This window comes from Plasmodium coatneyi, chromosome 4 (assembly GCF_001680005.1).
Source record: "Plasmodium coatneyi strain Hackeri chromosome 4, complete sequence".
Taxonomy (NCBI): Eukaryota; Apicomplexa; class Aconoidasida; order Haemosporida; family Plasmodiidae; genus Plasmodium; species Plasmodium coatneyi.
In genome coordinates, this window is record NC_033559.1 from 1,313,806 (window position 1) to 1,338,930 (window position 25,125).

General features: G+C 43.5%; 7 protein-coding genes across 7 annotated transcripts; 3 read left to right on the top strand and 4 right to left on the bottom strand.

Moving 5' to 3' along the window:
• Nucleotides 1–622: 622 nt before the first annotated feature.
• On the bottom strand, nucleotides 623–2,143 carry PCOAH_00008770 (Uncharacterized protein; the record flags this gene model as incomplete). The annotated part of the gene is made up of 1 exon (XM_020057686.1): nucleotides 623–2,143. One exon carries the CDS (start codon nucleotides 2,141–2,143, stop codon nucleotides 623–625), a length of 1,521 nt encoding a protein of 506 aa, XP_019913161.1.
• Nucleotides 2,144–4,051: 1,908 nt separating this feature from the next.
• On the bottom strand, nucleotides 4,052–5,585 carry PCOAH_00008780 (Helicase; the record flags this gene model as incomplete). The annotated part of the gene is made up of 2 exons (XM_020057687.1): nucleotides 4,052–5,184; nucleotides 5,309–5,585. 2 exons carry the CDS (start codon nucleotides 5,583–5,585, stop codon nucleotides 4,052–4,054), a joined length of 1,410 nt encoding a protein of 469 aa, XP_019913273.1.
• A 3,648-nt stretch (nucleotides 5,586–9,233) lies between these two features.
• On the top strand, nucleotides 9,234–9,482 carry PCOAH_00008790 (Sec61-gamma subunit of protein translocation; the record flags this gene model as incomplete). Its single annotated transcript, XM_020057688.1, has 1 exon — nucleotides 9,234–9,482. One exon carries the CDS (start codon nucleotides 9,234–9,236, stop codon nucleotides 9,480–9,482), a length of 249 nt encoding a protein of 82 aa, XP_019913322.1.
• A 1,662-nt stretch (nucleotides 9,483–11,144) lies between these two features.
• PCOAH_00008800 (60S ribosomal protein L37a) lies at nucleotides 11,145–12,031 on the top strand (the record flags this gene model as incomplete). Its single annotated transcript, XM_020057689.1, has 3 exons — nucleotides 11,145–11,165; nucleotides 11,595–11,705; nucleotides 11,873–12,031. The coding sequence occupies 3 exons, from the start codon at nucleotides 11,145–11,147 to the stop codon at nucleotides 12,029–12,031; spliced, it is 291 nt and encodes a 96-aa protein (XP_019913066.1).
• A 410-nt stretch (nucleotides 12,032–12,441) lies between these two features.
• PCOAH_00008810 (Uncharacterized protein) lies at nucleotides 12,442–19,334 on the bottom strand (the record flags this gene model as incomplete). The annotated part of the gene is made up of 2 exons (XM_020057690.1): nucleotides 12,442–12,498; nucleotides 12,723–19,334. 2 exons carry the CDS (start codon nucleotides 19,332–19,334, stop codon nucleotides 12,442–12,444), a joined length of 6,669 nt encoding a protein of 2,222 aa, XP_019913160.1.
• A 2,081-nt stretch (nucleotides 19,335–21,415) lies between these two features.
• Nucleotides 21,416–22,931, bottom strand: PCOAH_00008820 (MFS transporter; the record flags this gene model as incomplete). Its single annotated transcript, XM_020057691.1, has 2 exons — nucleotides 21,416–22,360; nucleotides 22,500–22,931. 2 exons carry the CDS (start codon nucleotides 22,929–22,931, stop codon nucleotides 21,416–21,418), a joined length of 1,377 nt encoding a protein of 458 aa, XP_019913257.1.
• A 1,014-nt stretch (nucleotides 22,932–23,945) lies between these two features.
• PCOAH_00008830 (Uncharacterized protein) lies at nucleotides 23,946–24,669 on the top strand (the record flags this gene model as incomplete). The annotated part of the gene is made up of 4 exons (XM_020057692.1): nucleotides 23,946–24,112; nucleotides 24,255–24,334; nucleotides 24,435–24,525; nucleotides 24,648–24,669. The coding sequence occupies 4 exons, from the start codon at nucleotides 23,946–23,948 to the stop codon at nucleotides 24,667–24,669; spliced, it is 360 nt and encodes a 119-aa protein (XP_019913008.1).
• Nucleotides 24,670–25,125: the final 456 nt, after the last annotated feature.

Here is a 25,125-nt window from a genome sequence, read left to right on the forward strand (position 1 = left end):
GGGGGAAAGCACACACGGGTGTAAAAATACTTGTGTGTGCCCATTTAACCGTTTGCCCATGCGGTCTCGGTGCGAACAACGAAAAGGAAAAATGGAAACTGCGGAGAATAGTAAAAACGAAAAAAAAAAAAAAAAAAAAAAAAGTGAAAGAACGAAAGAATGAAAGAACGATCGATCTGTTGCACCTCCGACCGACCAATTCACCTTTTTGGCTTCCCCCAGATTAACCGAGTTGCCCCTTACGTGTATCTCCCCCCAGCCATTTATTGTTCAGTGGTGCACTAACCATCTGTTAGTTAATTGAAAAAGGGCTGCTAGTTCACCCAGGGAGGTCAACTCTGTGCACGCTTCACGCCACGTTTTATTTTTAAAGTGAATGGCAAAGAGCACTCACGCGTTCAGAGGCATCTCACTCAGCCCCGAATGAGAAAACGTTTAAGGAGATGTTTGGAAAAAATTAAAAGTCGTCCCTCGAGGGGGCGGGGGTTAACTTCCCGAAAGGCGCGCAAATAACTAGGCATATAACAAATCAAACAATTAATCAGATAACTAATCAGATAACTAGGCACATAAAAAATCGCATAAAAAATTACACACATTTTGGCCGTTACGCAGAGTGGGATTAGCTAAAGGTGTAGCTAATGACGTCGCTGACCAGACGGTACGATGCGTCCGGCACGCTCCCCTTGGGCCCCATCTTTGTCATCTCCGATTGGGGAAAAGCGCCCTCTCGACATTCATCACTGCAACAGTCACTTTCCCGCCCTTTGTCCTCCATCTCATTCTTATCGACGCTATTCAAAACGGTCAGGTAGTCGTCAAAATCTGCCCAAGGATCCGTTTCGCCTTCATCAGGGGTGCAGTACCACGGGAAGAAATTGTCTCCATCGTGAACAGGTTTTTCTTCTCTGTTGTTCGGTAAAATGGGGGCAGTAAGATCCGACGCAGGGAGGGATATATCTTGGGGTGCACTTCCTTTCACTACACCAGCTGGGCCACGTGTCGACATCTCCAAACCGATTCGATCTTTTGTACTTCTCCGGATTAGCTTGTTTTTCTTTCCCTCCACAGGTTCGGTCACATTGGGGAAGGTCCATTCGGCGATGAATGCGTCCCGTTCTGCTCCCTCTTGGCACGCCTCTTCTTGACCGACGGGGTGACCCTCACGTGAGTGGCTGTCCCATTCCGCAGCTGGCTCGCTCACAAAGTGCTTCTTCAAAAATTGACTCAAAATACCGTCTATTTTGAAAGAGTCCCTATCGTAGACAATTTTGGTTCTACACGAGGGGCAGTTATCGATAGAGTAGTTTTGGATAGCTGTGGCTAGACAATTCCAGCAGAAGGAGTGGAAGCAGGAATTTAAAGTCACGGGGTCGTGAATCAGGCACAGACAAATTGGGCATGTGTACTTCTCCGATGTGAGGGGGGAGTTGCACAGCTGCTGCATGAACTCGTCAGAGATGATATTCACTGAAGTGATCAGTTGGGGCAGCTCATCGGAGAGGCACCATGAGTAGGTGCCCACAATGTTGCCCACTAAGTTGGCCACCGTGTTGGCCACCGTGTTGGACGTTCCGTTTGGCGTGTTGCTTGGCGTGCTGCTTGGCGTGCCGTTCGACGCGGAGGTGAGGTGGTCCAGCTGGGCGAGCCCCTCTCCGTCGCTCCCGCAGCGCTTCCGCCTCTTCTTCAGAATCTTCACCAACCCAACATAATTATACACCACGTAGGTGCGAATAACTTTGCACTTGTTGGAGAGCAAACTCAACCGGATGCAAAAGTCCAGCACCTCCTCAGACACCACTCCCCCTTCCTTCAACATCTCCAGTAGATTATCAAACGAACAAATTTTTTTATTCACTTTTAATTCTTCACTGTTGAAAATGCGTGAAGCAAATTTCTTCTCAATTTCATCCTTCATTCCATTTATTTCAAAAAATAATTTTCTAAACGTCCTTTCAATATTTTCCAAGTCTGAATGTAATAATTTTTCGAACTGATCATTCAGTTGCTTCCCTTGGGTATGTCTTCCTTCCATCCGACTTTCCCTTATTTGTTTTATTAGCTTTTTTAGTCCTTTGTAACCGAGGTAGTGCATCCCCGGGTGGTTGTGCATCTCCCTCCGTATGTTCTTTCCGAACTTCATCTTTGCTGGGGTGTGGAGTGGAAATTGATAAGAACGCCTTCTTAGAAAAGTTAGCTGCTGATGCTGCTACTACGGGTGAGGGAGGTGGCAATCCCAGTTGGACTCACTCCAAACGGTACGGAATAGATAATCACCAAAGGGCACGGAAGTTAAACCTCTTTCGGGTTCACACGGCAAAGCTACAACTTATCTAGGAGTGTTCCCACGGGAGTTTCACCGATGGGTTTATCCCAGGAGGGACAGACTAAACCACGCTCCAACCAAATCCAAATGGGCTGCCACAATTTTTCTCAATTATACAAAAGGTAGGAAACGAGAACGCGCAAGCATATTTTGGATGTGCAGCTGGGGAAGCTCACTAATCAGCTATGTCACAGCTGTCGCACGGCAAAACGGGGGAAACTTCTGAAGCGTGTTCGGTGAGCGATACCAATCCAAATGGGGGATTAAAAAATGGACGAAATGACTAATAGGGCTATGTTACTCCGATTGGCCTTTGCTCAACTGGACTTCACCACTGGGAAGCCACGCCGCATGACTGCTCAACGGCACATTTGCTGCAACGGGGGAACCCCTCGATGGTCACTTCTCTGTAGGAAGTGATGACCATTGCACGGGGGGAGGCGCAGCGTAGAACCTGCGAAGCTGCAGCGTGACAAAAATGTACATATATATATATATATATATATATATATATATATATATATATATATATATAGAGGAAAAAATGGGGATAGAAAGGGATATGCAAAATGAAACGTAAAAAATGCGGCACGGATTACACGAAAAAGGCGTTGTACGGGGAAAGCAAAAATTGAAGCATAAATGAAGCAGAAGGGTAACGAAAATGGAGTAAAAAATGCCGCACGTGTGAAACGAAAGAGCACGAGGAAAAAGGACGTTCGCAGAATTGCGGCAGAGACTAATATAATGGCGACGTTTTAGTTTAGCAGATTCGCAGCTCACTTGGGCGATGCGGAGTTTTTTTTTTTTTTTTTTTTTTGGGAGTATGCACTTGTGAATGTTCAAGCGGTTTGGAGTTAAGCGGCGTTTGAAAAAGCGAAAAAATTGGGATAATCAAAAAAGCAGAAATCTTTGAAGTTATCGGAAAAGCAGAAGTTTTCGGAATGATGGGAAGAACGGAAATGGCTAAAGAGGGAACGTCCGCCCGGGCGTGTTGCTAATAGTTCCCTCGAAGCGGCTGAGTTGTTTCGCCCCGTGGTATGCAGCACCAGGTGTACGGAACATCAAAAGGGGTAAAAAAGGAATAACCAGAATAACCAGAATAACCGGAATAACCGGAATAACCATATGCAGACGGAAGAATGTCCAATAAAGGGACTTCTCTCGAAAGGGAAACAGTCTAGCGTTCATTGTTGCTCCAAATGGGCCGCACACACAGTTGCGCGCTGGGCACTGTTTTTACCTGAACTGTTCAGGCGATTTGGGCAAGTTTTTGTACTGTTTTGCAAGTATTTTTTTTTTTCTCTCTTTTTTTAACCGTCAAATGGCTAGTCGCCATGGTCGGGCAAAAGTCACAGCCAGGTGTACACAGTTGTCGAATGGTGCCCCCATCCGGGGCTCTTTTTAAAATGGTTTTTCAAAATTGAATTTGCAAAAGTTGTTTTTTTTTTTTTTAAATGCATTTTTTGCGTATGCTCGTGAATACGTAAAAGAGGGGTGGGGTGGAAGTACGTGTACGTGACGGAAGTGCACGGACAGATAACACATGGGCGCACACTGGGAACGTGGCGATGGCCTAACATAAATATATATATTCACAGTTGCTTCGACGTTGCGTGGCGTTGTGTTTTTTCACACCATGCCCATCGCCTGGCAAACCAAATGAAAGAAAGAAAAAAAAAAAAAAAAAAACCACCCACGGGCTGCTCGGCACACACCCTCTCTCTACTGGTTGATGTACTCATTACAGTCGATCTTGTTCGGCATTTCCGAAATGGCAACTTCAAACCTGGTCTGGACCTCATTCAATGCTAAGGTATCCTCTTGAGAAGAAACGAACGTAACGGCGAGCCCCTTGGTACCAAATCGACCAGCTCGACCGACTCTGTGCAGATAGGAGTCTGAATTTTCAGGCATGTCATAGTTAATGACAATGTTTATTCGCTCAATGTCAATACCTCTTCCAAACAAATCAGTGGAGACTAAGATTCGATTTTCAAACTTTTTAAACTTATCGTATCGTTCAATTCTCTCCTGTTGATCAAGGCCACCATGGATGGCAATGGAAGGGAAGTTGCATTCGGTCAGCAATTTATCCAAAGTGATTGCCCTTGTGACAGATTTTACGAAAATAATAACTTGGTTAAATTCTAAAGCGTCCAAAATTTCAATTAGCTTTCTCGTCTTGTCCTTTTCTTGTAACTTCACATAGTGTTGTAGCAATCCGTGCAGCTTCAATTTCGCTTCATCATCAATAAAAATTTCGACCGGGTTTTGTAAGAATTTTTTGCACACGTCTCTCATTTCTTTTGCCATAGTAGCTGAGAAAAACATGACCTGTTTCTTTAGCGGAGTGGAAATAAAAATCTTCTGCACGTCACTTCTCATGTCCAACTTTTCTAAACACTTATCACACTCGTCCAGGACAAAGTGTTGGATTTTGTCTGTTAACAAATATTTTTCTCGTATAAGTGCCAGGATACGTCCTGGGGTTCCTATAATAATATGAGGAATGCTTTCTTCCTTAAACATTTTTATATGCTTGCTCATGGAGATTCCTCCATAGACCACTTCACATCGGACCCCTTTTAGGTATTTACTAAATCGATCGAATTCGTTCTTAATTTGGTAGGCTAACTCTCTTGTGTGTGCCAATCCGAGGCACCTGACGAATTTATTTTTGGACGCGCCATCTCCGTTGGTTAGTCCTCCTCCGATGTTGTTGCTGCTGCTGTTGTTCATTTCCTTCTCTTCCTTTATGTCCTTCTCATCGTTCGTCTCCAGTTGCTGCAGGATGGACAGCACAAACACGGCTGTTTTACCCATTCCACTTTTCGCCTGGCAGAGGATATCCGTACCTGTGGGGGTGCAGCAATATGGGGGTGGAGTAATATGGGGGGAGTTGCTTAGGTGATATGTATATGCTTAGGTGATATAATTGCACCCTTGGATGTAGGGACGCTGGTTGCTGCTAAGAATTACCCGTGATGGCTGCGGGGATGGTTTCCTGCTGCACCTCCGAAGGGTGCTCGAAGCCACTTTCGCTTATGGCCCTAAGTAACTCTGGCTTCAAAAAAAAATCCTTAAACCCTCCCGTGTGCACGGTGGCATAACTGCCTCGCATAGCCCCATTTTCATTCACCCGCTTGTTGTTGTTGTTTAAAAGACTGTTGTCCAAATTGCCCTTGACATCCTTGGCATCTAATATGTTTTCGTCGTCTTCGTAGTCCACGAGTTCGTCCTGCACGCTGTGGTCCATGGTGGCTATATCGTGTTGTTTGTCAGTGGAGTTACCGAGCTGGAACTTCGCGGGGCAAACGACGTATGTAGAGAACTGCACAACGGGCGGGGGTGCTAATGCGGTGGGGAGGAATTTTGCGCAAGGAGAAACAGGAGTTGAAAAGGGGGTAACAAAAATGGAGGGACTTTTTTTGTGGAGGAAATCCGTATGGCGAATGGCACTTTACCAACTCGCTCACGCAAATATGCCTTTAAAAGAGATCTGGTCTCCTCACAAATTGTAAAAAACGGATGACACGTGCCCTCTATATGTAGCTTACAAAGATGAATTAAACGTTTTTTTTTTTTTTTTTTCTTTTTTTCTCCTTTTGTTTTGTAGCTTTGCAAAACGGCTGTTTGTTTAATCACTCATTCATTTTTTTCGTGACTGCCTGAGATTGGTAAATATATCTCCTGCTGGCCTCGCTAAAATAGGTTTTAACATACTCTCTGGTTTATGGGTAAATTTGGCGAATTGTTCGCTCGCTTTTGTTCCTTTTGTATGTTTTCGTTTTTTTAAATTGGTAATTTGAGTTTCGCTGTTTTGGCTTGGCCGTTATTGGTTTCGCTCTTTTTGGTTTTACAATTTTTTTTTTTTTTTTTTTTTTTTTCCGTTTGACTATTTCGCCTGTACGGTCGCTTGTTCACTGGCCGTTCGTTCCTTTTTTTTTTTTTTTTTTTTTTTCCCGTTTCTTTTATTGCCTTTATTTACTCCGTATAGTTTTTTCCCTTTTGCAGGTGTTGGTTAACTTTGGTTATGTTGGCCATTTCGCGTTTTTTACGTTTTATTCCTTTTTCCTTTTTTTTTCTCCAGAGGTGAAGAGAAAAGGGCTTACTTTTCCGCCTAGGGCAAGTATGTATTCACCAGGGGGGCGGGGGAAAAAAATGCAGAATATATATGCATATCGACATATATAAGTATATACTATATACTTTTACCTATGGGGGGGTATGTCGCTAGCCGACCCTTGGGCAGGGACATTCGACCGTGTATGCTGCACGTATGCCAGTAGGCGCATACAGAAGGGTGAAGGCGTATGCCTTCATATACCAGTGCAAGGGAAAAAAAAGAGCGGGGAACATTTTAAGAAAAATTCCCACAAATTGCCCTAAAAATTGGGCAAAATTGCAACCCCGCGATTTCCCATTTTTGCGACCCTTTGTTCGAAATAATTATTTACGTGCAACGTGCGTACCTCCCTGCGTGGGATATCGCGCAAAGTTGAGGGGCGCAAGGATGCACAACTCCGTATGGCAGTTTATCGTAGTTTGCCACTTGTGCAATCGAATGAAGGATGCAAAAAAACCCCACCTTGGGGAAAAGTGTACTCGGTGCGAGATCCACCTGTTGTGACCACTACTTTCATGAGCCATCCCCCTGGTGGAAGTGGGACTCTTATATGTAACTACTTTTGGCTAGCCAAACCGAGTGAGATAGCCCCATGTAACGTCTAACAAGGAACTCCTTATCGCAGTTTTTCTACAGAATTGTGAATTAACCCCCCATCGTTGAGACTGGATTTTTTTTTTTTTTTTTTTTTTTCTCCACCAAAGTGTATGCACCAGGAGGACAAATGCATCCATGACTAGCATTTATAATTTAACCTGATGATGTAAATGCGGATCGCGGGGGCCCACCAAATGGGGGTGAAGTCCCAAAGACGGAAAATATTCTGCTATATGGTCTTAAAACACATGTGATACGTCACCGTCTGTATGAAAGCACGCTGGAACAAACTGGTAGGACGTTACATATGTTAGCAAACTCATGTCTGGGAAATGCTCACTCGGGGGGGGACCACGACACAACGATCTGATAATATGGAAAAGAATTCCCTGATTGGCAACAATTTTTTTTTTTTGCTTCCCCCTGGTTGACCCCCCCTGGTGTGAATGAAGGACGTTCTTGTGGTAAAAATTCTCAACCCCCATACAAAGTAAGCGAAAAGGTCATCCGCGTAAATCCAATCGTAACTGCAACTTTCGCGTGACGGCAGGTGGATAGGCGGAGAGAAAACAAAGTTGCTTTTCTTCCCTTCCATCGGTACAGCTACTACCACCACCCACACATGAAAATATCACGAAAGGTTATATGAAATAATGTTTGACCAAAAATGAGACCACACTTTCCACTGTTATGCGAACGGGAAAGAGGGAGGATATCTTCCCCTCAGTCAGATTCTACATGAATATCAAAAGGGTGTCTCTTCTCTTCCAATTTTACTTCACCCCTTTTACGTGTACCCGGCAATTAGAGAATGGGCACATAAACTTTTGGGACAGCATTGGGTTAACTTGGTCATATATATATGTATATATGTCCCCCCTGAGTAGCAGCAGGGAAAGGCGCAAAATGGGGCGTCCCCCCAAAGCATACGTGGCATGTAAACCACGCCATAAGACAACCCAACCGAACTTCGCTTCAACCAAGGGGTAGAAAAAGAATCATCAGATCGGGGGATAACAAAACACAAGAGAAAAAGGCCTACTTGTATGTACAGTCCCCGCCAGTTAGCTAAAAAGTATATGCACAAAAAAAAAAAAAAAAAAAAAAAAATTATTTACTTCCCCCATCCAGTTGGCTACCTCCTATAACGCATTTCATTATTTTTCTATTTTATTATTTTTTATTTTTATTTTTTTCTTTTGTGTACGGTTGACCAATTTCTGCTTAACTTAAAGTGGTCCATCAAATGGGTGATTTTATTTCACTTGTTTGATAAAATTTCTGCAAGGTGTGAAAAAGGGAAATTTACAGTTGCGCCTTTCCCACAATTGGCATATAAACTCCTCGGCATATACACCTATATGGGTGCATACGTATTGGTAATGCCGTATGAAAAGGTGGCATACTTACCCAATATATTGGGATTTTTTTTTTTTTTCTGTATGGCTTTCCCCGAGATTATTCACCTCGCAAAAGGGCCTTAAAGGAGGAGGAAAAATAGCGCGAACATTTCCATCCCTCAGTCGGTTTTATCACTTTTCGTTCCTTACCCCTTTTTTTTTTTGTCATTTATTCGTTTATACTCGTTTGTTCGATCGTTCACTTGGTGCCTTTTTTTTTTTTTACAATTTTCGCAAGTTCACCTCATCGGAAGTTGGATTATCCGACGTGTTTGCCGATTGGACTGATTTGTTGAGAAACTATCAAAAAAAAAAAAAAAAAAAAAATTTCACATTTTTATTTGCCTCTTTATTTGCTTTTTTTTTTTTTACCCTTTCATCTCCCCATCGCATGATCTGATTTATCATTATTATTTTTTTTTTATTTTCCAAAAAGGGAAAAAACAAGTTATAACAGGATTACTCATCGGAAGAGGGGAAAAAAAAAAAAAATAAACGCGAATAGCAAAATAGGCACCTTGACTCAGTGGGAAAAAAAGTATTGCAAAAATTGGAAAGGAAAAAGTACGAAGAGAGGAAAAGCACACAGCTCGGGAAAAGCGTCCCACGTCCCAGCCTGTGTATCTGCCGTACCGCATGATTTGCGCAATTGCGAACGCTCATCACGTTGTTTCATTTCCATTCACCCCCCTTTTACAGAGACGACATAGTCGAGCATATTACCTATCGTTTGACGAGACCATATCCACTTGCCCGCATTATATCGATAGCACCAGTCACCATGCTCGAAGGAAAGCTGCCCGAATTTGTAGTTGATGAAAACCACCCCATCGGGTGCATCATCAGCGGCATACAAACTTTCGTCCATGACAGTGTCAGGTTAATAAGGAAGTGCACGAAGCCGAACAAGAAGGAGTACACGAACATCGTATATGCCTGCTCCTTTGGCTTTCTCATCATGGGATTCATTGGCTACACCATCAAGCTTGTCTTCATTCCGATAAATAACATTTTCGTGGGTTCATACTAAGGGAGTTGTTGTTTGTGGGAGTTGTTGAGCGGCCTTTAGGGAGGACGCGGCAGGACTGGCAAACCCCGTAGGCTCATTTTCCACTTTGCTGAATAGAGCGGATAAATCCCCCTTTTTGCATGTGACCCATGGGGGAAGGAAGAACCAGTTGCGTTGCCGCGCGGATGGAGAAATTAGAGGAACAGAGGAATACATGAGGAACCTCTGTGAGGAGGCACACAAACCAGACGCACGACTTCATCGGCCGACCTGGAGGAATGTGATGATTAATGTGATGTTAGGGAAGTGCATTTTTTGCCCTTTTTTTTTAAGTTTTCCCTCAATAATAATTAAATGTATTTTTGCTGCAACAAGCATGTCCCTGCATGTCTCGCGGCGGTCACTTTATATCCTGTCTGCCAGTGGGGGAGAGTAACCGCCGCAACATGCAGTGGAACCTTGCTATGAACGGTAGCATGTGTGAAAAAGCACCTGTGTATGCGTAGACCAGCGGTTTATTGAACTTTTTTTTTTTTTTTTTTTTTTTTTTTTCCCCAACTGAAAGAGTTAACATAAAAGGAAATAAAAAAAAAGTGTAGCACGCGTGGAGGCGTTGCACCGTCCTTGGGCACCCAGCCTCTGCTTCGACCATTACTGCCACAGTTGTTTTGGGCTTAATATTGATGCGGGGGAAAAAATGCGCAGAACAGATTTCCAATTTTTGTTAAGCAAGTAATAACGATATGCGGGTGAAAAACAGCCGAGGTGAGCCCCACTCGGGATTGAAAAAACGAACCGTTTTTATCACTCCATGGATTAAATGCTATAATAGGCGGGGACGCTCTTAAGTCGTCACACTGATTATTTCGCAAAAGGTACATAAAAAGTAATGATTATTTTGACGGGGCCTCCAAAAACGGTGCGCATTCCGCGTGGAAATGCCACGCCTACAACATAATATTGAGGCGCGGGAAAATTGGGCTTTCCCCCTCATTTTCCGTGGGTCATTTTTTTTAAATAAAATCCGTGCCTTAATATTTATGCCTATTTATCTGTACGTACATTGCACAACCAGGTTGGGCATTATGTATATGCAAGCCTTTTTTTTTTTTTTTTTAAGTGCGCAGTGTTAGAAGCCCTCAATTAAGGCCAACCAGAAGGGAAGGCAATTTAACTCCCATCCCGGCGGGGCAAAGCAAGAAAAGGGCGTTATTCTTTCCCGCCATGCGGAGTGGGAGAGGGTAAAGTGGTTTTTTTTTTTTTTTCCCCTTTTTCTTCTCACCCCGTCATCACGTCAGCGTATTCTCTCAGTCAAGTTAAGGTTGGTTGAACCCCGCTGAGATTGAGTGCTCTTTTAAAACGCGCTGGCGAATCAGCAGCCCCCGTTTTTCTTTTCCACCTCCGTATGGGGCATTATAAATACCATAAGTTGTTGCGCTCGGCAATAGGGAAAACGTTACTAGATGAAGGTAAAAACTGATACCGTATTTTTTATATTGAAAAAAAAAAAATAATAAAATAAATAAAATGAAATGAAGTAAAATAAAAAAAATCAAACAATTAAGCAGGTTGAATTTTTTTTTTTCATTTTCCACAATTTGGAATTATAGAAGAAATTCAGAAAAAAAAAGCGAAGAATAATTTTCTGCCATTTTTTAACCCTCCAATTTGTTTCAATAAAAAATGTCGCGAAGAACGAAAAAGGTAAGAAAGGAGAAAGCATGAAAATGAAAAAAAGGGGGCCAATCAAATTAGGAGTATGCCCACTTCTTTGCATTATGTGGTAGGCAAGTGGGAAGAAGAAGGATTAATGGGCGCTTCTTAGATGCTTTTTGCAGAGAGAGAGACCCCCATGGCAGCATTCTTATGTGTAGTGGAGTAGAGCGAACTCCAATGTGGTGACCACTACGTTATGTTATTACGTGGCGTATTGTTGGTGGACAATAGGGGGGAGGGGAACACCTCCTTGACAATTCTTCACGCTTTGCTGCTACTTTGCGCACCTGTTTTAGAAGGACCAAGTGGAGGGATATACTCTCACCCATTTCAGTGTGGGCCTCCACATCCACTGGAGCAATGATCACCCCGTTAAACGCACCCACCACATACTTTATTTTTTTCCCCCACTTTTAGGTCGGCTTAACCGGGAAGTACGGAACGAGGTACGGATCTTCCCTCCGTAAGCAAATCAAGAAAATCGAACTTATGCAACATGCCAAGTATATGTGCAGCTTCTGTGGAAAGGTAAGAATAGAGGGGAGCTTCGTAAAGATTGTTCACGCGTGGGATGTAGAGCGATGAGAAAAGACGATGGAGGGAGGGGAAACGTTCTCCCACCTGCAGGGGTGTAGTAGCCCCTGTGCCGTTGCTAACTGAGACTAATCCATTACTGATTTTTCCATCCATTTCAGACGGCAACCAAAAGGACCTGTGTAGGCATATGGCAATGCAAGAAATGCAAAAGAAAGGTGTGCGGAGGAGCCTGGAGTTTAACCACCCCCGCAGCGGTTGCAGCCAAGTCCACGATCATTAGACTGAGAAAGCAAAAGGAAGAGGCACAGAAATCGTAAGGCAATTCCATTTGCGTATGCAATGACGAAGTTGAATCCAGGGGGGAAGTGCATCATTCCACCCCACCATAGATTAGTGCTCCTTTTCGCAAACACGGGGTGCCGCACCCTCACCCAACTTTTAAAACGCACGTGCAATGGTTCAATTCGATCGAGTCATTTTTTCACCTGCATGGTGTAATTTTTTTTTTTTTTTTTTTTTTTTATTCACTTTTGTGTACAAGCCATTTAAGTAAAAGAAAGAACCTTTTAAAACGCGAATGTTGAGTTTACCATTTTAAGTGATGAAAAAAGAAAAATGTTAAGTGGTGCAAAGGGGGGGAAGTGGGACAGGGTTGTTTTCCCCCACGGGAAAGGGGTTAAAGTGTTCCCATTTTTCCCTCTCCGTGTACCCATCCCATGGTCCTTCCTTACAGTAGGAGTATCCTCTTCACGTCCGCGCGAGATTTCCATCGGTTGCGAAGGTCCTGCAGAAGGGGAAAAATGGGCAATTAAAACATGAGGACATATTTTGTATGACCGGGACAAAGGCAAACCGATGGAGGGAGCCCCTTCGAAGGTTCTCTCGTTCTTTCGCTTTGCCTTTTTTTTTAAATGGTGCAGTAACGGTGGTCGAACAGATGAAGTAGTGAAACTGGTAGGTGCGATGCCGCATAGACGCCTTATGCGTGAACACACTCTTGCGTATTACCCCTGCGGAAGCCATCTGTCGAGCTTTTATGAAAACCTGCTTAACGCGGTTTATAATATCACTCTCATTATATTGGGCAATATTATTGTTCTTAAGAAGCGAATCGATGATGCTCTTCCGATTCTTCCTATACATGTTGATATACGAATTTTGCAGCTTCCTCTTTTTGAAAAATTCGGAATAATCCTGTTTATATATGTCACCCAGTTTTCTTTTATGGGGGGCAATTGCTTTGTGGGGAATTGCCCTGGAATGGGGTTCATTCGTAATGGCGATAGTTTTTTTCGGTTCTGTGGCGGCTTTACTCGGTGCTGCATCTGTTTTGGTCAGATCTGTGGTTACACTTTTGGGTCTCCAGGTTCTTTTCAATAGCACCTCGTTCGTTTGTATCTCATACTGCGTTCTCTCCAAATACAATTCTTCGGTGAATGGTTGTGAGGGGTCTTCCTTCTGTAGTTCCTCGATGCCAGCATACAACCCATGTGCATTTGTCATTGTGTTGATCTGTATGCCGACCGTTACTTCTGGCTCCTCCACTTTTGGAGACAAAAAGTCATGCGATTTGTCTTTGAGGATGTCTTTAATGTTTTTATACTCGAGGAAGAGTTTCCCCACGGTGTTGTACTCACTATCGTAGAGCACGTTGTAAAATAACTTGAGCATAATTTTCAGCCACTGTTTCTGCACCTGTTGGGGGTGCCATTTTAACGTCCTATCCTCTTCCTTCAAGGCTTTCAAAGCGGTACATATATTTTGAACTAACGGGAGGAAAGAATTCGTGTCAACGCTCTGGGGGGAAGGCGCTACAGTAGTGCCAACGGTGGTGACAACCCCTGCATTAACCTCTGACGGTTTTTCGATGTAGCTTAGCAAATCCATAGCAGCTAAGGAGCAGCTTTGCGATTCGTCGTTTTTTTTGCCCCGCTTGGCATTCCACGAATTCAGCTTTTCATAGATGCAGGTGAGGAGTTTGTCCCCCCCGAAGTAGGTCTCATTCAGGGGACAGTTCCGACCAGTGCTGATCGGACCCGAATTGGGAGGAACATATAGTCGATGCAGATACTCACAAACACACTTTATAAAAGAAAACTTCTGTTGTGACGTCGGTTTAGTCTCCTTCTTTTGTTTCTTCTTCTCATCTATTTCAGACTGCTTCTGATTTATGATGTTTTCAATTTCCTGAACCCCCAAGGTCTTATAATTGTTAACCACCCTGAAGCGTTCAGAAAATTTATTTTCCTTTATATGCTTTGAAATGATGAGTTGATCCGACTTGGAGATGTACACCCAGAGATATTGCAGCAACTCTGAGAGGACTTCTTTTTCCTGACAACTTCTCAGAACCTGTCTGTCCTTAGGTTCTAGAAAAATTGTGTAATTGTCTAAATTGGAATTATTCTTTTGGCTAGCTATCCAGGCAGATGTGTCATATTCTCTTTTTCTGCTCTGGAAAATGGAACTAGATTTGTCTCTAATTAGGTTCACCAGGTCGTTGAAGAAAATTCTGAAGTCGTCTTCATTCGATATGAACAGGTCGTACATTAGTTTGAGCAGGACGAATGTTCCTTTCAGCTTGGGTGGCTCCAGCAGGTGCAGCTGCTCGTCACTCTGGTCCGCTCCTCTGCCAAGTGCACTGTCAGATGACCTGTGCATCGTGTCATCTTCAGTGTCACCCCGTGGTTGTTGCTTCTTTTCCGAGTCGTCCTTGTCATTGTCACTGGCTTGATCGTCATGACTGAGATCGCCCCCCTGGGAAACCTTGTCCCTCTCGGGGGCACGCAACCTATCCCTTAGCTCCTCCAACGACAGGGGAAACAACTCCTCGCACTTTTCAACAATACTCCTAAAAATGTCTACATCTAAGTGTTCATTTAGAACCCACTCGTCGCTACTTTCTTTATACACGAACCCAATCAAGCTGAGTAGCTTTTTAAAGCTGCTATGTTCGAGCAGCTCCGATGAAATGCTCAGTGGAATATCAAACAGGAGAGCCTTATAGGAGAAAATTTTATTTTTCGATAATTTCTTTAATTCGTAGAGGGACTTCAAATTAGAGGTTACTTCTTCGAGCACGGTATCTACGTTACAGTTGATTCCACTGGAGGTTAGGTTGGTTTCTTTCTCTTGCACTTGGTTCAGCTTCTTCAGCTTATACACGGTATACAGTAGCGGTTGCTTGGCCTTCCTCCTTTCTTGTGTAGTAGCGTGGAATGCTTTTCTGGGGGTCGTTGATTCGGCTTCTGTATCTGCCTCGGTGTCGACTCCCTTCCCTGTTTCGGTGTCCACCTCGGTTCGGTCACCCATTTTGTCGTTCATATGGCCATCCGCCCCATCGTCGGTGACATCCTCAGAACTGTCAGACGAGTCAGACATGTCATATTCCACGTCGTCCTCAATCACGTTCCCTCTTCGGTCCATATAATTCAGAAAGATAAGTTGGTTCTTCACACTGCTAGATGATTTGTTGAGCATCTCACTAATGAACGGAAGAAAATTGTGCATGTGTTTGAACTGCTTAAAGTAGACCTTCAAACTTTCTACATCTTCCGCTGACCATTCTAATGCTTCTAACCTCTTGCGGCTATTCATTTCCATAAAAATATCGCTTATGTGGTTGCCTTTGTTGAGTTCTTCGAATACGAAGTGGTCATTCCCTTCAGTGTAGTTGCTAAAAATGGACAGCATATATTTTTCGCTTAACAAACTGAAAAGGCTTCTATTTATCGCTTTGCTGAAGAAGAGTTCCACGGGTAGGAAGTAGTTACTGCTCCATAATTTGAAAAAGCAAGCCACTATATTTTCAAAAAAGGAAGCAATCCAGTGGTACCTGGGGTTTGTATAGCATTCTGGGTCATTTATTACATCCATGAAAATAATAAAATATTTCATGTCAAAAAAAAGTAAAAAGTTGTATTCATTGTTTTTAAATTTGAGTAGAAATTCAAAGTAGGTAATGATCAGGTGATTAATTTGGATGCTATTCCTTTTGTAATCTTCTATAATGTGCATGCAAGTATTTACAATTTTCCCGCTGTAAATTTCTTCAATCAGATCCATCACACTGACTCTTTGAATTGCTTCTGTGTCGTAGTCCCTGTTGTTACTTCTACCATGTTTTGTAGAATCACCATAGTGGTTATCACTTCCATCCGTGTTGTACAATTCGTCTTCCTCTTCATCCTCGTCGTATATTTTGTTGCCCCCCTTCAGGATGTATGTACTTCCACCTAACTTTTCCAATAACTCAATTAGCATTAGGGCGCATTTAAGAGCGTATGTGAAGATGCTCCTGTCGTGACTAATTAGCTTGAAATTCTTTAAAATCCAACTTAAGCTATTTAGGATATTTCTTTTCAAAAAATTATCCAAAGAAGACTTACAAATGGACTTCACATTGTCATCCGTGGATAGAGCGTGTAGATCCACTAAACTTAGATCTGCATGTAGACACCTCAAACAGCACAATATTATTTTGCTACTATTTTTTTTCATTTTTTCTTCCCTTATTAACCTTTGGAATGTATCACACAGGAATTCTGAGTGGATACTGTTATCTCCTATATATGCCTGCATTCCTAGAACCATTTGAATTCTCGATATGAACAGAGAATTTTCATCTTCCTTGTCTTTTCCTTCCTTTAGGGGTTCCTCCTCTAGGTGGTAAAAATGGCTAGTTGATGAGTACCTCGTGGAAACCCCCTTCCCCATTCTGCAATTGTTCAGTCGCTTCCTATTTTCGTAAAGATAAAAATTCGTGTAATAAGTAACAATCCAGGCGTGTATATTGAGGATAATTTTTATGTCCCACTGGTGGTTGTAGTATTCGACTATACACCTCCTAAGATCCTTTATGCAGACGTTTAGAAAAACCTTCAATGAATAATGGAAGCCGTCATCGTCCCCGTGTCCCAGCCCGTCGTGACTGCTTCCTTCGTATACATTTTCGAATTCTTCATTTATTCCTATGATATTGTTTAGGAACTCTTGCACTCGATACAAGTTGCTGTGGTCGAATGTATCCAGGATGTTCCCTTTGAGGAATGACCCGCCCCCCTTCTTCTCTTCGAATATGTCAAAGGATAAATCTTCAAAGGAAAAGTTCTCATAATGGTCTATTAAATTCTTCCTCTCTATGAATTTTTTTTTTTTTTTTTTCATGTGTTTTTCTTCATTTGGCTTTCTAACTTTAGATTTGGCTAGTAGTGGGTTTATCCTGGACAGGTGCATGATCATTTGGTTGTTCTTCCTGGGGTTCAGCAGGCTGGCCCTCTTCCCTCCGCCGGGGGCAGGTGCCTTCTTCGCCGAGAGGCGGTTTCGTGCCATGCCGCTGTTCACACCACCACCCCAGGCGCTGTTCCTGCCGCCGATTCCGCCGCTAATTCGGCCGCCCCCCCCAGCGCTGTTCCTGCCACCAATTTTACCACCAATTGTACCACCAATTTTACCACCAATTGTACCACCAATTTTATCACTGCTTGCAGGCCGCACCGGCGCTTGATGGGTGAGCGACCTGACCAAGTCGATCGGGTCGATGTAGCATACGATGTTGTAGAAGAGCCTCACGTAGTCCCATATCTCCTTCATGGTGTTCTGCCTCAAGTAGGGGATGTGAATGTTCTTCTCACTGTCGTACTTCTTCAGCTCCTTGTCGAACAGATGCCTCATCTCCTCGATGATTAGGGTGAGGGCGCTGTGGCTGTCCAGGACGTTTTGTAGTATGACGTAATGCACGTTGTTGGAGCTGATGTCGTTGCTTCGCTTGGGGTTCCTAATACCCAGGACCTGCGTCAGTATGTTCCGCACCAGGTAGACGTTCTCCTTGTACTCCTGCACCAGCCTCTCCCTCTTCTTCTTGTCCTCCAGGAAGAAGTTAGCCACTTCGAGTAGCTCCTCGTTGATTTCGTCGATTCGTTTCTTCAGGTTGTTGATTTTGTTCCGCACGAGTTTGTTTGTCTTTTTCGGTTTGGCGACACCTTCCCCGGCATCTTCGCCACCATCGCTACTATCTCCACCGTTATCGTCTCCACCACTAACGTTGTCACCACCGCTAATGTTGCCACCTTCTGCTTCGCTTTCCCCGCCAGCGGCACCCCTGAGGCGCTCTCGACAGAACTCCAGCTCCTCCTTGAGGCGGCCCTTCTCCTCAATCAACTCAGCGTCCTTCCGTTGCATCTCCAGAACCTTCTCATTTTCCTCAATGCCCCGATAATCAGCATCGATAAAAAGTTGGCAATTGTACCTAAACTCGTTTAGGAGAGTTAAGAAATTTCTACTAGACAAAAGGCACTTCAAACTTTGAAGTCCATTTTGGTACTGCTCAATTATATTGGATCGTTTCTGCAACTCCTTGAAGTAAATATCATTTTTTAAAACGCCAGAAAATATTTTCCTTTCGTTCTTTTCAATTTGTAGGTAATTGTAAACATTGAATTCGTTCCTCTTGTTGTTAAACGTGGGCATATGCTTATGCCAGTAATCGAACCATTCTTTACTGGGTCGAGAAGTAAGGTGATTTATCAGGATGAAAATATTTCTTGCCAACATAGTCTCATCTATGTCTCTATAAATGGAGCTATCGAATTCGTTCTTAACAATGTTGATCATTTGTAGAATTATGTCCTTCAGAATCTGGTTGTTATATATATAGAGGGTTACATACATTGGGTTCTTGAAGGTGGAATCTACATGACTTCCGAACTTGCGGTTGAGGTACTCTCTTTCCCTTTTCAGGTAGGTGTTGATATCGTTAAGTATATTCACCACGTTGTTGTCCAGGATGTAGTGTTCCTTCTCTACCTCCTCGATGGTACTAATTATTCTAAAGAGATTACTTTTTTCCATTTGACTGCGGCTATGACTATGTGTGTGACTGTTACTGCGACTGTTACTGCGACTGTCACTATGACTGTGACTGCTTTTACCGCTACTACTGCTGCGGCTACTACTACCACTGTCGTGTTTTTTTTTTCTGGAGAAACTCGACTCGGTAACTGAACCCTCCGCACCTTTATCTTCCCTCTTCTTGTCTCTTCCTTCCCTAGCACTTAACTTCATCTTACTGTATATAAAATTGTACAACTCTTTATTCCTTATCTTCAAATTTGATTTTTTTTCTGCCTCTTTCTTTCTGTTTGCACCTTTCCTATCCAGTGTGTGTTCGTCATCCTCATCATCCACATGGTCTCCTTTGTATGAAGATGCTTCTTCCCGAGTTGTACTCTTTACATCCTTGTTTAAAACGACCTCTTTTTTTAGCATATTGCTAAAGAGTACTAAAATTTCCTGCTCCAGGACTTCTCTCGTCTTTATTGCGTGCAGCAGATTATTTTCGTTGAAAATGTCTTCTTCCACTTTTTCGATATCCTGGAATCGGTCATTCATTCCGTCCTCCTCCGCCTCGTCCAACCCGTCATCGTCGTCGTCATCCTCCACGTCGTCCTCCTCGTCCTGATTTCCATCCACATCTCCCTCTTCGCTTCCCACCCCATCATCATCTTCTGAATATTCTGAGCCAGCTGAACTGTCTCTATCCTTCCGGGGGGGACCTTCCCCCTTCAGACTCTCCTCCGTTTCTTCATTCTGTTCGTAGCTGTTTTCGCCTTCTTTGGACATTTCGATGGGGTATTAACTTCCTGCTATCGTAAAGAGGTACGATAGGCATGTGTTACTGTGTTAGTGTGTATGTGTGTGAGGGGGTCCACCTGCACGGACTCGATCCTACTTGGGGTAAAAGAGAATCCCCACTCGGCTCCTTATCTTGTCCTCCCAGCCTCCCCCTGGTAAGGTTAATCTCCACCAAATAATTTTAAAGAATGTCAAAAGTGGGGGAAAAAAAAAAAATAAAATATGGGACGACAAAACTTCTCAACCATGGAGGTGGGAACAAAATGTGCTTAACGGATCTTGCGGAGGAGACCACTTAGCGTTAAATACGCCGGCACAATATGCGTGGTGGTTCCTCTTCGGAAGGCCCGTTTATCCTTCTTGCTTGCTTCACTTAAACTCTCCCACGGGAAACGCCCAACAGAGGCAAATTTTGTTAGATGACTTCTCGACGGCCTCTCACTTGTGTCTTTTTCGATTCCTTTATCATTCATTTTGTTTCTTTCTTCCTTTCTTTCTTTTCTTCCTTTATTCCTTTCTTCTATCCTTTTTCTTTTTTTTTTTTTTTTTATTTTCCCTTCCCGGGATGAATTACCCGCATGCTCAACTTCGCACACCGCGCAATGCACAAAAAGAAGGGGTGCCAATTGGGGGAATTTTTTTTTTTTTTTTTTTACACTTAGCTAAAGCTTTTTCTCTTCAGGTATCTCAGAACGGGTGGATAAAGCATCCCTCCCGTTTAGCCCCAATTGGGAAGAACCTTACACGCATGGTTACACTGGTGGTTATGTGCGGACATTTTTTCTCTGGAAAATATTGCAAATACGTTGAGATACACAAAAAAAAAAAAAAATAGACTACCCATGTGAGTGTCCTACTTGATGTGTACGTTATGCTAAAGGAAGTTAGCTACAGCGGAGATAAATCTTGTGTTCATTTGGGGGGACTACATTTGGGGCACTTTCCCACCCCACACCCTTGGCGTGTACCGCTCAGAAAACCCACCAGTAGAGGCTACCCCGCGGGGTGGAACTTCGCATACCGAGAAAGCGCTTCTCAAAAAAATAAATAAAATAAAATAAAATAAAATAAGTGGAAGGGAAAATATAAAGAATTCGCTTATATGCGAGAATTCAAGTTTTTTCACAATTTAAAAAGGCTAACTTTTTTTCTTCTTTTGAGAACAGGAAAAATGGATCTTTGGGGAGATCGCGAAGAGGGGTGAATCGCAATTGGCGCCACCACCGTTGGGAAGACCCACATGGGGAAAAACGTCACTAGTAAAGTGCAACGCGAAAACAGAAGCGTCGTGGAAATTGTCCCAAAATTATGCATGCGTAAGAACAAAAAAATGGAAAATTAAAAAAAAAAGAAATCACACAGGGGATGCTCATACACGTGGGCGTGTTAACCCCACATGGGCATTCACGTGTGGACGTGCACCCCTGGATTGGGCCAAACATACATGCATGCATTTTGGCCTCGTTGCCCACGTACCGGTAAGACAAAAACACGGGCGTGGGAAACCTCCCATATACGGCACATACACATTAGACACATTTCTGTTCGTAAAGCGGGGCTGCTGCCTTAGGCCACCACCACGAACCGCTCACTGTGAGCTGCAACTTGTGCGTCACTACAACATTGCGGGGGGAAAATGGAAAAAAAAAAAAAAAAAAAAAAAAATGAGCATGTAAAAGTATAGCATAAGTTTGTATGGCTAACCGTTTGGCTGTTCCATCTTTTTCAATTCTTGGGTCTTCAAAGGGAGGAGGAAGCAAACCATAGGCACCATGTAGGGGTGGTCACAGATTCGCAGCGTCCTTCCCATCGTCACATCTTCCTGTAGGTACTCCTATACGTCCCTTTCCGATGGGGTAATCACCCCTACTCTTCTATATAACTCTCCAAATGTTTACTTAAAAAAAAAAGGGAAAAATACATTTAAGGTGCATCTTCAAGTGGGCACTCCGGGCGTGGTGACGGTGGTCATCTCCTTCCTGGCACATTGCTGTTCACTCGGTCGCAATGCACGGTGCGTTTGATAAGGGGTCCCCCCCGATAGGTGTTTTTTTTTTTTTTTTTGGCTGCTAAAAGGCCAGCGCCAACATGATGCTGATGAAGGACGAAATGGAGACGACTGCACACATGGCGATATTCCCAACGTTGTTCAAAATGACGGCAGCGAGCATCGCGTTGATGATACTGGAGAAGGCTCTAGCAGTGAAGAGGAGGCCAAAGATGGGTCCGAAGTTACGGGTGCCAAAGGTATGTGCAGTGATGGAAGGGAAAATAGAAAAAGTCCCAGCATGGCAAAAGAAAATAAGGCAAACCCAAATGCAGTAAGTAATCTTCCCACATAAACCAGACAGTGTTAAAGTAACGGTTAGAAAACTCATTAACATACTCATCAGAATTAACGCCGTTTTAAAGCTAGTTAAGTCACTTATGAATCCCCAGAAAATTCTACCCATAATGTTGAAGAGAGAAGAAACAGCTCCGAGGAAGGACAAAGATCTATCATCTATGCTTAGATAATTTAAGCCAAATATTTTCCAAAAAACTTGCGTATAGGAAATAGCTTGCCAGTTGAAAAATACCATCAGCCATATCAGGATGAAGTCTCTATTGATAAAGGTACTGTTGGATTCTCTGAGGGAAAAGTTAGATGTGTTAGACAGAGTCCTAAATGAGCTAGACATTCCTTTGGGACTTTTATTTGCATACCCCCCATGGTCTAGATATAATATTTTGCTATTCTTATCATTGAAGGCTAAGAACTCGTTTGGTTTTTCTGCAGAGTCCGCTATCAAACATGCGCCTATAAACTGAATGACTGCAAAAACGATCCCTTCATAAATGAACAAATAGGGAACCCGGTTAAGGATCTCCAAGTTGCTGAAGTACTTGTCGTCTGTAAGATCCAACTCGGGCGTGTAATCCGGCATGTAGTTGTACCTGTTTATGAAGTAATTCTGGAGGGGACATATGAGGAAAACGGCCATGCCTCTCCCCACGAAGATTATTCCACTGATCTGTCAAAAGGGGGAGTAGTAATAATAATAATAATGATAATAATAGTAGTAGTAGTAATAGTAGCGTTAAAATGGGATAAACAGCGGGGCAGTGTGCAGTGTGCAGTACGACGCGTTCACGTCACTGAGCTTTACTCACCACTCCCTTGTAGTCGTAGTGCCTCTTCACCGCCACGGAGAGCGGAATCGGGTAGGCAATACCACATCCAATGCCGCATAAAATCCCATAGGTCATCAAAAACAGGTAAAAGTTGAACACGGTAAAATAGGACAGCAGGATCCCCAGGCACATGAGCCACCCCCCCAGCAACACGCTAATCTGAGGGCCCAAATGCTGATTCAGCATTCCCCCGAAAAATCCAAAAAAACACTGAAAAATTAAAGTAAGCACATATACCCAACTACTATCCTTGTACTTTACATTGGAGCAACCTATGATCTTCATGTAGGAGATGACGTAAATGCTGATATTGGAAAAGCAGTAGATGCTGCCCAGCGTGCAGTGTATCAAGAACCCCCCTAGAATGACTTTACATTTTGACAGCGTTTGTGAGTGGTCGTCCTTTTTCATTTCGGAGGGGTTTCTGTCAGGTGTGGTCTCAGTGCAGTCACAACTATGTTACACCGACGTGTGTATTTTCCCCCGTGTCGGTTCGGTGGTCACGCGTCTTCCCAGATGCTTCCCTTCGTGTGCTACTTGATAAGGCAACTACTGTCTGGGCCTGCTGAGTGTGTGCACCTTTTCTCGTTTAGCACGTTCTACCGTTTTGCCGTTTTTACCTTTTTACTTTTTTACCCTTCTTTTTTGTTCATCTTCCGCTGGGCGTGGATACGGATTTTCCCTGTTTCGCCACGCTTGGCACAAAAAAAAAATAGTACAGTGAGAAGCTAAGCGAAACGAAGCAAAATGGAACAAATCAGCCGGAGTACACACCCATCTGGTGGCAGAATCTCTACACAGCATACGTTCACAGCGCAAACGTGGCTTGTAGTGCGAAGGTGTTTTCCTTTCACCACGGGAAATTGTATTTAGGGGGAGATGCGTTGTGGTTCGAAGGGCTTCTTGACTGGCTTGCTTATTCACCGCACTACGGTTCCTTTGAATTTTTTTTTTTTTTTTTTTTTTTTTTTCACTCTCCTCCCTGTGGTAGTAGTATAGTAGTGTACATCGCACCATGTTTGCCTTAAATTAGTAACACAATTTTTTGTCGCACCTTTCCATAAACACCAGGGGTAGGTAACCTGGTCACACATGCGTGCGTAGGTTAAGTGAATGCGCCTGAAGCGTCCACCCCACTTTGGAAAGATCCGTGACAGCCATATCGCCCATCTGTGGTGCATTCCCAGAGGGCAGAACTTGTGGCGAAGAGAGCATATCATCCATGGGTACTTCCCCACCACACCACCACTGCTTAAGTGAACATTCATTTAGATGACAAAAGAGCATCGAAGCGACAACAAAAAAAAGGGGGGATTCGCAAAACATATTAACAGGATTAAAAAAAAAAAAAAAAAAAAATCTACACCTCCGCATACGTACTTTTTCTTGAGCACACACCTGCAGAACCCGAGCTCGTAAAAAAAAATGTTCTTCCTAAGTAGTGTGCTATTTCGATCCAAAAGCAAAAGGGTCCATGTGAATTTAGTTTCCTCATGTGCGAGCAACTACATCTACTCGACTTACATTTCTCCCAGCAAGTCCAAGTTCCGCTTGTCCCTGAGGAAGCACGACCCCGTAGTTAACCGCCACGTGTTCGTGCCCCAGCTTAGCTTGTCAAGGCGTGTTCCCACACATGTCCATGCGAAACCAGCTTGTACAGCCAAAACGTGTCCTCATGTGCATACTCATGTGTACCCCTCATTCACTTTCATTTGCCGCTTCCCCCCTCTGCAGCATGTTTTACCAAAAGCACACAAAGTCCAAGTCGAAAAAGAGGCTGACCATGCATGGGATTAATTATGCGCGCTTCACAGGTGCGTATGACCCCCTTTTAAAGGGTTCATTTGGGGGGAATTTCCACATGGAGTGTCCCATCGACCAGCCTCCACTTCATGGTACTGTTCACCCCCTTAGGAAAAAACAAAAACCTGAGGCCCCTGTTGAAGAGAGTAGAGAAGTCCTACCTGTTCGGGAAATTCAACAAACTCATAGACAGCACGTATAGGTAGGAAAATTGGTGAACTGCCACCCTCCCAAATTAGTTTGAACTCTTGGTGGGTGTTATTTTGTAAAATCCTTAAGCGTTTTTGTTTCCACCTCTTTGGTTTTAAATTTTTTGCTTTATAGGAGTCTGCCAAGGATGAGTTGACGCGTTGGGGATGGTACCAACGGTCCTCTACAACCTCAGCAAAGTATGCAAGTCATGCTAAGGATACCTTCATTAGAAGGAAAAGACGTGACTGCTTGTCAACCGTGGACGTACTTCTCCAAAGGTTAATTTGTCACATGTGAGCACTACCTCAGGGAACCAATTCACTTTTTAAAATTTTCGCCAAAGAAGGTTTTCCCGCGTGTTCAGTTCAGCTGTGCCCATCGCTGCGTTGCGCTGCTCTATTTTGTGTTACCGCCTGTTACGTTATGTTATGTTTTTTTTTTTTTTTTTTTTAAACCACTACAACTGCACACATCTGTTTTAAGTGCCATAACTGCGACACACCCGTGTCGACTCCTCCCGTTCTGCAGTGCCCCCCCGGGGTAACTCTCCACTTCAACCCTTCCACTTTGTCAAAATGGAAAAAAAAAATAAATCCCATAAAGGTTGCGT